This window comes from Borostomias antarcticus (assembly GCF_949987555.1).
Source record: "Borostomias antarcticus genome assembly, chromosome: 4".
NCBI lineage: Eukaryota > Metazoa > Chordata > Actinopteri > Stomiiformes > Stomiidae > Borostomias > Borostomias antarcticus.
In genome coordinates, this window is record NC_140237.1 from 21,665,090 (window position 1) to 21,678,044 (window position 12,955).

The 12,955-nt window shown below is 48.7% G+C and overlaps 1 protein-coding gene across 1 annotated transcript in view; it reads right to left on the minus strand.

Moving 5' to 3' along the window:
• Window positions 1-2,304: 2,304 nt before the first annotated feature.
• mapk8ip1b (mitogen-activated protein kinase 8 interacting protein 1b) overlaps window positions 2,305-12,955 on the minus strand; it is a gene marked incomplete at both ends in the record, with an annotated part of 35,603 nt that continues 24,952 nt past the window's right edge. The window contains 8 exons of the mRNA XM_084436842.1: window positions 2,305-2,377; window positions 2,581-2,679; window positions 2,791-2,861; window positions 3,275-3,391; window positions 4,346-4,449; window positions 4,706-4,887; window positions 7,358-7,433; window positions 10,722-11,888. Of these exons, the coding sequence (XP_084292968.1) occupies window positions 2,305-2,377; window positions 2,581-2,679; window positions 2,791-2,861; window positions 3,275-3,391; window positions 4,346-4,449; window positions 4,706-4,887; window positions 7,358-7,433; window positions 10,722-11,888 (1,889 nt within the window). The remainder of the gene's footprint in view (window positions 2,378-2,580; window positions 2,680-2,790; window positions 2,862-3,274; window positions 3,392-4,345; window positions 4,450-4,705; window positions 4,888-7,357; window positions 7,434-10,721; window positions 11,889-12,955) is intronic.

The following is a 12,955-nucleotide window of genomic DNA, read 5'->3' on the forward strand; positions in this document are numbered from 1 at the left end:
ATGTAGCTACTGTACTGTATCTCACAATTCCACTTGACTTTAATGAGTGGAGAAATAACCAATTGCTACTGTTAGATGTCTGACATGAGTCAGTTTTTTCCAGGGGGCTGGATATTTTTCTCTCTGGGATGATCATTTCACGACTCTCTCAAACAAGTTGTCCTTAACACTCAGTGACCTCCTTTGAACCGCCTGTGCACATTCTTTGTGTGTGTGTGTGTGTGTGTGTGTGTGTGTGTGTGTGTGTGTGTGTGTGTGTGTGTGTGTGTGTGTGTGTGTGTGTGTGTGTGGGGCAGAGAGAATAATAACAGGACACTATAAGTGCTGCATTGACATTTTTAAATAAAGGATAAAATTCACACAAAAAAGATAATAAAATAAGAATTTCACATACTACAGAATGAATCAGTACAATGTATCATTTGTAATTACAATATATTTATTTATATATGGCATGTCTGTACACCCTTTTCATAGCCTCCACTATTTTGCTTCATTGTGGCCAGCATAACTGATTTGGTTTTGACATAATGGAGCGAAATCAGACAAAACGTTAAGAGAAAGTCATTTAAAATGAGTCCATGATGAACACGGTCAACACATAGAGGGGGAGTCCAAACTAGTGACTTGAAAGAGAATAATGAGCTGTGACTTCAAAGGAGTGCAGTGAGATGAGTTATGTGAATTACGGCTACCAGACAATTTCCTGCTAATAACAGTTCATAGAACAGTACACCATGTTAGGAAGTATGTGTTAGAACATTATGGATGTTGTAATAATTCCATTACACTTGCTCTTCAGTCAGACTTAGCCAGTCTGAGCACTTCATCATACTCTCAATATAAGTGTAGTCTCATCCATATAATAGTTTGTCAACCTCTCATATCAATACACCATACCTCTTGCAATCATAATAACTACCCATGATCATTCAGAAAAGAAAGTTAAGTTAATTTGATGATAATAAAAAGAGGCACTACTAGTGAGGTTATGAAAGACGCCAGAGTCCCTTCCCACTTTGTGCTTCCTGGGCGAAGCCAGCACCTCTAGATCACGCTGAGGGCTCTCCCTGGATCCACTAAGTCCACACTTTACACATCACTTCCTGTCTGTGAGCGTGCGATGTCACTCCTGTTGATATGGACAATATTGTAAACTGGAGTTTGAAACATCCTAAGCCTTTCTCCACCTACAAGATCTATTGGAAATGCCAATGATGTTTGACTGGCCATGGTGAACAGAGATGTGAAAGTGACATTCATGAGGATCTGAGAACTACATGAGCAAGTCTCACCTCTGTTTCTGGTATTGTCAGGTGGAGATACTGTACATGTAACTTTATCATTTACCATTAGTCAGCTTTCTCACTGTTGAACCACAGTAGATATCAGCACTTGGAAGTGTCTAGACATGGAGGTAGGGTCGATTCGCATTCAACCCCGTCCTGTTCCAAGCTTACTGAAGGTGACCCTGGATGTGACCTACGAGGGATCGCGGGTCAGAGGTCATGGGATGAAAAGGTCCCTGGGATTCTGATGAAACTAGTTAATGGCTGAAGCCTCTCCGCTGCGCTTCACCAAAAGCAGCTTGACGCCATTTCTATTCACATAGGCTTCCATTCCTCTAAGGGCTAAGGCCAGAGGACTTATCAATCGGAGTCATTTGATATTCGATGTGGAGATTCTTCAAGACAGAGGACTCGCTAGTGTCTCAGGTCTAGGACTCCCTCAGCACCCAGGCAACCGTCTCACACAGACCGATCCGTTCCTCGCCTCAACGCGACACACCCAGCGTCAGCCGCACGCCGCTCCTACCTTGGCTCTCTCAGCATCAGCTACGGACTTCATTCAGTCCGCGATTATTCACGGGGGTTCAAGCTTGCGGCCCCACAGAGACCAGCCTGACCCGGCTCTGTCCAAGTGGTTCACCCGTTGTGCTTTGAGTGGACAGCTTGAGATCGTCACCGAATCCGCGGTGCACGTCCGGCCTCTGGACTCCTCTGGTCTCTTCTGGTCTCCTCTGGTCTCCTGTGGTCTCCTCTTGACTCCTCTGGTCTCTTCTGGTCTCCTGTGGTCTCCTCTGGTTTCCTGTGGTCTCCTGTAGTCTCTTCTCTGCCTATTTGGTTCCGTCACACTCGCGCTCCAGAGTCTCAGCCAGAGGTTTGTCACAGCCCTCTCTCCGTCCTGCACACGCCTCTTTTTGTCAGATGTATTAAGTATTTTTAAGGTTTTGTTTGTCCGTCATGCAACATTAGGTTATGATACAGGGTAATGTACAGGGCTGTGTTGGAAGGCGGGGTGGGGTTATTCCAGGTAGATATCTTCTGTGGGGCAGGAGTACTCCACAAACTGCTTATAGTACAACTGGAAGGCTTTCCTGCAGGGGGGGGGGAGCAGAGGGAGAAAGTAGACCTTTTCAATCACATACGTCTTCTGACTTTTAGTGACAGTGACACCATGTCAAGATGAATGACAGATCATTCTCAAGTATTATGACAAGTCTGGACAGGACAGGACGAGACAGACAGGTATCTGAAGAGCTCAGTTTGACGGCAGGGTTTAAAGGAAGGTCGTTCTCACCCCACAGACTCTGCCATGGGCTTGGTGGAGTTCTCGGAGACGAACACATGACAGGCGAACCTCTGGTCTGCTGGGTGTTTCGTGATGAAGCCAAAGTACCTGCGGAGAAGCACATGGGCCACGCCCCGTCCATTATCAAAGGTTATCGACGGCGGTTATCCCGTCCGTCCACGTCGGAACCAGAGCGGCGCCCTTTCTGTTCTCACTTACTTGCTGTTCTTAGGGTGGTAGCCGCAGAAGGAGATATTCTTTAGATGAAAGAAGTGGCTGCACTCGTTACTCTATGAGGAGAAACAGACAAATGCACACAGTAATATATTAACTGTATGAATGTGATTTTATATTGTTCAATTGTTTTTATATTGTTTTATATTGTTTTTATAATGTATGTTGTGTAACCAGGGAGCCATTGGAAATGAGACATTGGTCTCAATGGGCTCCCCTGGCTAAATAAAGGGAAAATAAAATAAACACATTAATGAGTGCTGTACTACTATACACATTGCATTGCAGAGGCCTGCAAACCTGTATATTGCCCACATGGGGGAGACATAAGTCTTATAACAGGCGCAGTAGCTGTGTGCTTGTGTGTGTGTGCATGTGTACTGTAGGTAAGTGTAGGTGTGTGTGTGTGTGTGTGTGTGTGTGTGTGTATGTGTGTGTGTGTGTGTGCGGGTGCCCGCGGGGGTCTTACTCTGTCGCAGGCATAATAGTCGTCCTGCACCATAAGCTTCACGCCTTTCATGTCGATCTCCAGGATACAAGACGAGGGCGGGTTATACTGAACCGTCATCCTCCTATTGGTGGCAATCTGGTGTCAATCAACAGAAAAAGCTGTGAGGCATAGGAATCAGGCGTTGGATTATCCTAGTAATAAAGACAACTCCTGACAATAGCAACCAGTATCTCTCCTCCTTGGTTTTGTGTAATTCCCTCACTAATGCCATCATCACCTCTTCTCTGCCAAATCTCTCAATTTGTCTTCTCTTCAATCTTTCTTTATAGTCATTTCTCAAATGAGTGGGAGGGTTGGAGTTGGGGCTTTGCCAGTGGACATTAAGACAATATAGACACTATGAAATACGGCAATAAGACATTAAGACATTACAAAGAGACATTAAAGTGCATAGAGCAAAAGTAGGAGCATCAGTGATTCATCAGCCTAACTGCCTGTGGAAAAAAACTGTTACTGAGACGGGTGGTACGTGACTTGATGCTCCGGTAACGTTTTTTGGATGGAAGGAGAGAGAACAGTGCATGGGCAGGGTGACTGGGGTCCCTAATGCTGGTACAGGCTTTCCTCTTACAGCGAGTGCCGTGGATGTCATGGAGTTTAGGCAGATCGGTGCCAATGATCCTAGCTGCTGTCTTTACAACCCTCTGCAGTTTCCTACTGTCCTGAGAGGTCATGTTCCCATACCACACCGTGATGCAGAACGTGAGAATGCTCTCAATGGTGCACCGGTAGAAATTTGTGAGCGCTTTTGTGCTTAAACCAAACTTCTTAAGACGCCTCAGGAAGTTCAATCTCTGGTGTGCTTTCTTGAGGGTGCACTTGGTGTTCAGGGACCATGTGAGAGTGTCTGAGATGTGTGTACCGAGAAATCTAAAGCTGTGAACAACCCCCACAGATGCTCTCTCTCTCTCTCTCTCTCTCTCTCTCTCTTTCACACACACACACACACACACACACACACACACACACACACACACACACACACACACACACACACACACAAGCACCCGTCCACTTCCTCTACTGTACCTTCTGCATAGCTGCACACAGAACATCGTTCCCTTTGTGGTAGGGCACTTGGACCGAGCCCAGGAATTTCAGGCGGTATCTGTCCACCCATTCACTGCTCTTCACTGTGGCAGAGAGAGAGAGAGAGACACGGACAGATTGAGAGAAACAGACAGAAAAGATGCGATTACTGCAGTAAGTTGCTCTATCAACACAGTTCATGTACATCCCATGTACTGTAGTCCTCATCATAGTATTGGTCAGCTAGGCTGAGGGGTTCAACATGTACATCAGTAAGAACTGCACTATCTTGGTGTAGTCAGGGTTAGCACTTCAGACTGGGCCTATAGCTAGAGGTCCGGTCAGCGTTATGGACAGTACCTTTGGTGTCTTTGAAGCTCTCGGGCTCCTTGGACACCTCGATGGCGTAGTAAGCGGGGAAGATCCCGCGGGCGCCGGTGCGCATGTTGTAGCCCTCGTACCAGTAGTCGTCCGCCTGCACCTCCACCAGCAGGGGGTCCTCCACCTCCAGCTCCAGCTCGTCGTCATGGCGAGGCACGAACCTGAGACAGACAGACAGATAGACAGACAGTTACAGAAACGTCCTATCTTCAGTTTCAAAGATAGGAAAAATCACATCTTCCTATTATAGAAGCTAACTACCTAACCTAACTAAACTGTAAATTCCTCCAATACGAGACTGCCTGTATCTTTGATTAGAATGTAATAGTAGGCTCCTAGCGATGGCGAGCTATTACCCTTTCTCCAGCGCTGGCACAGCGCTAAGACAAAGTGTGGAGTTAGGTGTGCGAGACGACTGGCAAGCTAGCTTGCTATTATTATGAACAAAAAGAGACCAGCGCTCAATTTTCTATGAGAAGTCTTTTCTTTCTTTTCTTTTTTAATTTTGATTTAATTAAATTGTAAGATAAAAAGATGAAAAATACAAATAGATTGTGTTATAGACATTGCATTGTATTGATGTATTTATTCATGTATTCTTCCTAAATTGAATCTTTTAAACCAAATGAAAGTTCATTTTTAATGTGTCATCATATGGTTTGAGTAGTCTTTCAATCACTATATTTCAGTGTTCATGCTCTCCATCTTCATTGGCATTTTGCCACACAGACCTAACAACAGTGCTGATGCACAATTTAGGACAGTGTCCATGCCTTCCGAATTTAGGAGTCCTATCTTGGGAAGTCCCAGTTCTGTAATAGCTACATTCTAAAATAAGATTAGGATAAGATAAGATAAGGATTTTTACCTAAACGCAGTTAGGAAACATGTTTCTGTAATACCAGACATCCTAAATGTCATCCCAAACTGAGACAAGCTAGGATTTCCCCACTTAAGACGTTTCTGTAATGAGGCCCCAGCTCTACATAGTCTGAGGTCACAGGACAGTGTCATCTGATTTGCTGTGAAATCAGAAATAGCCTAACCCACGAGCGGCACTGCACAGGAACCAAACCCACTGTCCAGACCATGTCCTTACGTATGAATTAGACTGAGCAAAACATATGATGCTCATCAGAGAGAGCTGGAGCTGGAATCAGGCCAGCCTGAGGGAGTACAGTACATATCCAGTCTTCCTAGACATACAGTAGGATGTTTCTGTGATTATGCCGGATCAAAAGTCCATTGTATTCAATGCTTGCCACTGGCAGATTCCTCTGATGTATGGGTAACCCCCTTGCCCTCAGCACCGCTCCGATAGCGCAGCCTGTGAAAGAGACCATTGTGGTGTGGCATGCGGTTCTCTCCTTCACCATGTTGTCTCTCTTTCTGTGATGCATCTCTCTCTCTCTCTTTCTCTCTCTCTCTCTCTCCCTTGATCTCTCTTCTACGCAGTTCTTTTTTGCTACAGTTCAGGGCTTTTTTTTCAACCTCCTTCCCTCCCATCCTCTCTCTCTCTCTCGCTCCCTCCTCTCTCCTTCTCTCCATCCCTCTCTCCATCCCTCCCTCTCTCAATCTGCTGCTGAGCCCGAGGACAGCTGCCATGTACCACATTGCCAACTGGAGTGTGACAGACCGCAGTGGGACTAGACTCAGAGATCCTAGATATGTGTTCTAGACTCAGAGATCCTAGATGTGTGTTCTAGACTCAGAGATCCTAGATGTGTGTTCTAGACTCAGAGATCCTAGATGTGTGTTCTAGACTCAGAGATCCTAGATCTGTGTTCTAGACTCAGAGATCCAAGATGTGTGTTCTAGACTCAGAAATCCTAGATCTGTGTTCAAGAGTCAGAGATCCTAGATCTGTGTTCTAGACTCAGAGGTCATATGTGTGTTCTAGACTCAGATAACCTAGATGTGTGTTCTAGACTCAGAGGTCCTAGATGTGTGTTCTAGACTCAGAGATCCTTGATGTGTCTTCTACACTTTGAGGTCCTAGATGTATGTTCTAGACCCAGAGGTCCTAGAGGTTCTAGACTCAGAGTTCCCAGATGTGTGTTCTAGACTCAGAGGTCCTAGATGTGTGTTCTAGACTCAGAGGTCCTAGATGTGTGTTCTAGACCCCGAGGTCCTAGATATGTGTTCTAGACTCAGAGGTCCTAGATGTGTGTTCTAGACTCAGAGGTCCTAGATATGTGTTCTAGACTCAGAGGTCCTAGATATGTGTTCTAGACTCAGAGGTCCTAGATGTGTGTTCTAGACTCAGAGGTCCTAGATGTGTGTTCTAGACTCAGAGTTCCCAGACGTGTGTTCTAGACTCAGAGGTCCTAGATGTGTGTTCTAGACTCAGAGGTCCTAGATGTGTGTTTCCGCTCTGTTCACTCTGGCAGGGTGAGTTCTATCTATTCCATCCTATCCAGTGTGTCTGTCACGTCTCCACGTTGGTGAAGGATTATGTAAAAAAACGGTCTGCCGTACTGTTGAGAGACAGCCTCGCTCTAAAAGGAAAGGTTAAGCGGTCGGGTTAGGACTACAGAACCCCATGGTCACAGTTGTCCCAGTGTAGATCTGGATTAGTGTAATGTTGATGGCGGCGGTGGTGGTGGTGGTGGTGGTGAAGGTGCAGCTCACCTGTACACAGCTCGGTGGCTCTGGTCCCTGTCCTCCCCGTTGATGACACAGGAGAACAGGCCAAATGACTCTGCACCTGCAGGAGGAGGGGTAGAAACGGTTGAGCTACCTCCAGAACATTCTGTACAGAGTTTCTAGTTGAATCATTGACTCCAAATGCAGCAATTTCCAGTCAAAACTCTGTAGTATGAGACAGACTGAAGTCATGTTGAAATGAAGACCGGTCAAAGGTGCACATTGAGTTTTATTGAGTTGTCTACCTTATCTCCAGTTCATTACCATGCGATTCTTGGCCCCTGTGCACCGATATAAATCAGGAACGCATCTAATTACTTAATGGCCATCACTACAGAGATGTGAGTGCTGTAATGGCCACTTTAAAATATGAATCACTTCCAACAGGATGTCCAGGACTACCGGGGTTCTGCAGTGCACACACACACACACACACACACCAATACACACACACACACACACACACCCATACACACACACACACACACACACACACACACACATACAACATCAGTGGGTGGGTCTGCGTCACTAGAATGATTTCCCGAGGGTTTCCTAAGGTGACTCTGTGACGATGACTGATCTCCCCAGTCGCTGCAGTCACAATCATTGTTCTCTCTCCCTCCCTCCCTCCCTCCCTCCCTCCCTCCCTCCCTCCCTCCCTTTCTCTTTTTCTCCACATCCCCCACTATCCTCCCTAGGCAAACCTCCCTCCATGCAAACCCAGCGGCCAGCCTGGCATTTGCACGGGGCAGCTCCGCGCTAGTCAGCGTCACACAGCGCTCCCGTGTGGAGCTGAGGGGACCGAGAGTATTTTAGGACAGCGCCCGCGGAACTGCACGCTGTTAGCCATTAGCTCTTAGCACGGCACCCCCTCCAGCTGTGTCTGTCTCTGCTCTGGGCACCCTGACGACGGCCTGTTGTTAATAACATTTCAAGGCTCCAAACGTCTTTGTAAGACATTTCAGTCCAGAATTGGAAAGGGCTTGTACTTTAAACTGGGACCCCCCCCCCCCCCCCCCGACACACACACACACACACCTCCATGTTTTATCATAAAACAAAACTGGACCTCTTAGGTTAAATTACAACAGGGTAACCTAAACCATAGAGCAGTGATGTTCCTGTCAGCATCCCAGTCGAAATACGATGTGGGAAGTCTACTGCATGTGAGGTTAGGTTTCCTATCCACATTCCTGGAGGATCTCATGCTGGCTGGGATCCCCCTCTCTACACCAAGACTCTCTCTACACCAAACCTCTCTACACCAAGACTCTATCTACACCAAGACTCTCTCTACACCAAGACTCTCTCTACACCAAACCTCTCTACACCAAGACTCTCTCTACACCAAACCTCTCTACACCAAGACTCTATCTACACCAAGACTCTCTCTACACCAAGACTCTCTCTACACCAAACCTCTCTACACCAAGACTCTCTATACACCAAACCTCTCTACACCAAGACCCTCTCTACACCAAGACTCTCTATACACCAAACCTCTCTACACCAAGACTCTCTCTACACCAAGACTCTCTCTACACCAAACCTCTCTACACCAAGACTCTCTATACACCAAACCTCTCTACACCAAGACTCTCTCTACACCAAACCTCTCTACACCAAGACTCTCTATACACCAAACCTCTCTACACCAAGACCCTCTCTACACCAAGACTCCCTCTACACCAAACCTCTCTACACCAAGACTCTCTATACACCAAACCTCTCTACACCAAGACCCTCTCTACACCAAGACTCTCTCTACACCAAACCTCTCTCTACACCAAACTTCTCTCTACACCAAACCTCTCTATACACCAAACCTCTCTCTGCTCCAGCTCAGACAGACAGACCTGCAGATCAGCCACCATTGAGAGAGAGAGAGAGAGAGAGAGAGGGAGAGTGAGAGAAAGAGAGAGGGGGAGAAAGAGACAGGGGGGAGATGGGGGAGAGAGAGAGGGAGAGAAAGAGAAAGGGGGGGAGAGAGAGAGGGAGAGGGAGAAAGAGAGAGAGAATTGACAGAGGGATGGTGTGACTGTCTGACTGTCTGCTTGCTGTTTTGTGCTGCGTTGTGTTTTGTCTCCCTCCGCAGGACCACTGTGCAAGCACATCGTCAGCCCAACGCGACCCTGCCCGGCGCCGGGCGGGCTGGCAGGTAGCGGGGCAGGTAGGTAGCTGGCGGGGCTGTTTTAAAAGCAGGCCCTCCCTATTCCTCTGGGAGATCTTTCTCCACGCTGTCCTTTTGTTCAACTGTGGCAGTTTAGGCGTTCTGCTGTGGTTTGGTTTGACACCTTACAACGCCTCTCATCCATACTACCCGTGCACCCTCTCACCTACACCACTGATTACCCATGGACGCATCTCGTCCTTATCTTCTGTAAGTATAATTATTTGACTTTAGTTGTTCAATATATTTTGTTACTCCTGCATCCTGGCGTTGGTCTCCTTTCCTTGTCATGGCCTCTGAGCCGGGACTGGCAGATGGTTTTTACTGAACTTACCGCAGAATAGGTTGAATCAGTGATTTCTCAGACTGAATCCACCTCTGAAGATATGTTTGTGTACCTGTTAGTAAATGGACTGCACTTATATAGTGCTTTTATCCAAAGCGCTTTACAATGGCCTCTCATTCACCCATTCACACACCAATGGCAGCAGCTGCCATGCAAGGTGTTAGCTTGCTCAATGGGGTTCAGTGTCTTGTTCAAGGAAACTTCAACATGCGGAAAGGAGGAGCCAGGATTTGAACCGCCGACCCTACGATTATTGGACGACCCGCTCTACCTCCTGAGCCACAGTCACCCCATTACATGTACGTGGTCAGCTGGGTCAGCTTTGACTGGGTGCAGGATCAGGCATTGCCCAGCCAAAATGTAATGTTGCCCACCAAATTTTACAGTAAATTCAATTAAAGCTACATTAATTGTGTTTTTTTCACATTACCACCTGATATCAGATTGTTTCATTGAGCCATAGCATCCTAATAGCGTCCTACTTCAATGACTCACCCCTACCAGTCGCCACATCTTGTTATTCCAGCATTTCTGCCTGTGTTGTCAAATTACAGCCCGTAACTTTGCTCCGCCCCCGTGCATTAAACGTACATATTATATGTTCTTGCTTGTAAACAAGTCTCTTACTGCCATCAAGCTTTAGGAAATCGATTATTGCCACTTTAAATCGAATTAACTCAAAGTTAACTTTAAATCATCTAAAATGTTTGTTCTCACTCACATCTCATCTAGCAACTGGCCCTGGTGGCCGGCAAGAGGCTGAAGCGTCTCTAACCAAGATGTCTGCCCAGCGGTGTGGGCGTCGCGAGCTGAGGCGGAGTGTGACTTACTAGAGGAGCGTGAACGCCCGTTCATGAAGACGTTGAGGAACTTCTTGGAGAAGTGCAGGTCTGCCTCAGGGCTGGAGTCCTCCGACAGACAGGCCGTGGCCTCCCTCCCGACTCCTTCCTCACCTCCACCCTCCTCTTCCTCCTCCTCCTCCTCCTCCTCCTCGTACTCCTCCCCGATGGCCGACTCGTAAGGAGAAGACACGCAGTTGTCGTAGACGGTCGCCGAGTCGCTGTCGTCGCTGTAGCCTTGGTAACACTGCCGGAGGCTGACCAGTTCCAGCTGGGCGTGTTCATCCACGACCAGGGTGTATTTGACCGAGTCGTACGACAGGCCGCTGGCCTCCGAGCTCATGGAAGTCCGTGGCGGGTCTCCGCCTCCGCCCTCCCCCTGGCCTCCCCTGTCCCTCCCCCCTCCTCCGTCCGTCATCCCCCTGTCCACGTCCTCATCCTCCCCCCCGTAGCTGTCATCCTGGGCGTCCACGTACTCCACCCCCGCCCCTGCCCTCACGGCGGCCCCCGCCCCCCTCAGGCTCAGGTCCAGGGCGGAGGAGGAGGCGGGGTAGGAGCAGGCGGCGTCTTCCTCCGCCTCGCCGGGAGGAGTGACGAGCGCCTCCACGCAGGAGGCGTAAGAGGGCGGGGCCACGTACACCTCGTCCTCCTCGTCGATGGCGCCGGTCCGGTCGGGGAGGGGCTGGTAAGGGGGCGGGCCCTCGGTGTCGGAGCCGATGGACATGCGTCCGTGCTCGGCCTGCTGGGAGAGGGAGGGCCGCTCGTTCTCGCGCCCGTAGTCGCCCTCCTGCTCTCCCAGCGGGTTGGCGGGCCGCTGCACCGGGGTCAGGTAGATCTCCTCGGTGGGCTCCAGGCGCACGTCTGTGTGGTAGCGGATCCTCTCGCGGTGGTGCCGCCCGCCGCCCCCTTCGCCCGCCTTCCCCACCGGATGCAGCGGCGCCGGGGTGTAGTTCTGGGGAGGAGGGGGCGGGGCCGGCGGCTTCTCCCGGAGCTTGGAGCGCGTCCCGGCGGCGGAGCCGTGGGTGTGTCCGGAGGCGTGGCTGTGTCTGCAGGGGGCGTCGGTGGAGGTGCCCCGGTCTTTGGTCTGGGCCCCGCCCCCCGGCTGCACCTTGTCCTCGTCACTCAGGCAGCTGTGCTCGTGGGGAGGAGTCAGCTCACCTGGGGGAGGGACGCGCACGCAAACACAGACACAACAGACACACACACACACAGATGACACAGGCGTACAACAGACAAATAAACACACATTCACACACACATACACACAGGCAGAGACGCATAGATATACAGAACAGATACACAGACCGTAACACACGCACACGCACACATGCACATACGCACACACACTCATACGACAGACACACACACATTAGACATCAGTCGTCAGCACACAGAGGCACGGATACACGCACACACGTAGATTACATACAACCAACAGCACATGCGTGAAAACCAGTTTTGATTGCGTGAAAAACGACAGGCACACACACACGCACACACACACACACACAAACACACACACACACACACAGAGGAGAGGGTATGAGAGAGCAGTAAAATGCCGGTGGTTAGGTAACTGATGCTGGGATTACCCAGTTAAATCCTCTTGACTCATGAATTATATTGCGCAGGCAGCAAAAGACTATGATGGTAGACTTTAATATCATAATCCTCAGCCAGACGACCTAACCCAGCATAAATCCACTGTACTGAAAATATGAAATGACTATCGGGACACGGTGGCTCGCCAGGTTAAGGCTGACATGCCACAAGGCTGACTTTGTCCAGAGCCATTTGCTGCCTGTCTCCCCTCTCTCTCCTCCACCTTCCTGTCTATCTCAATACTGTCCTTAAACTGTCCCATTCCAAAAAGCAGAAATGCCCTAAAAAAAGAAGAAGCAATGATTAACGTTATCTAAAGCCATTCAGATTGTATGGGGTATGTCTGCTGTAGCCTACTTTATCAATTAGTTCTTCTTCAATTTGTTGAACTCATTCTTCTATTGGCTGGACATCAAGAGAGCTTTTAGAATACTAACTGCTTCATAATCAAATACTCTACGATTTAACATCCAGCATGGATCATGTGAGTGGTGACATAGGAGCTGGCATGACTGGGCTGAATTGACACAAAGCTTTGTCAATTTTGAAAAGAGGCAGCTGAAAGGGTTGTGTGCTAGCTAAGCCCCAGCTGGCTGTGCAATACGGTCAGGCTCTGGACTAGT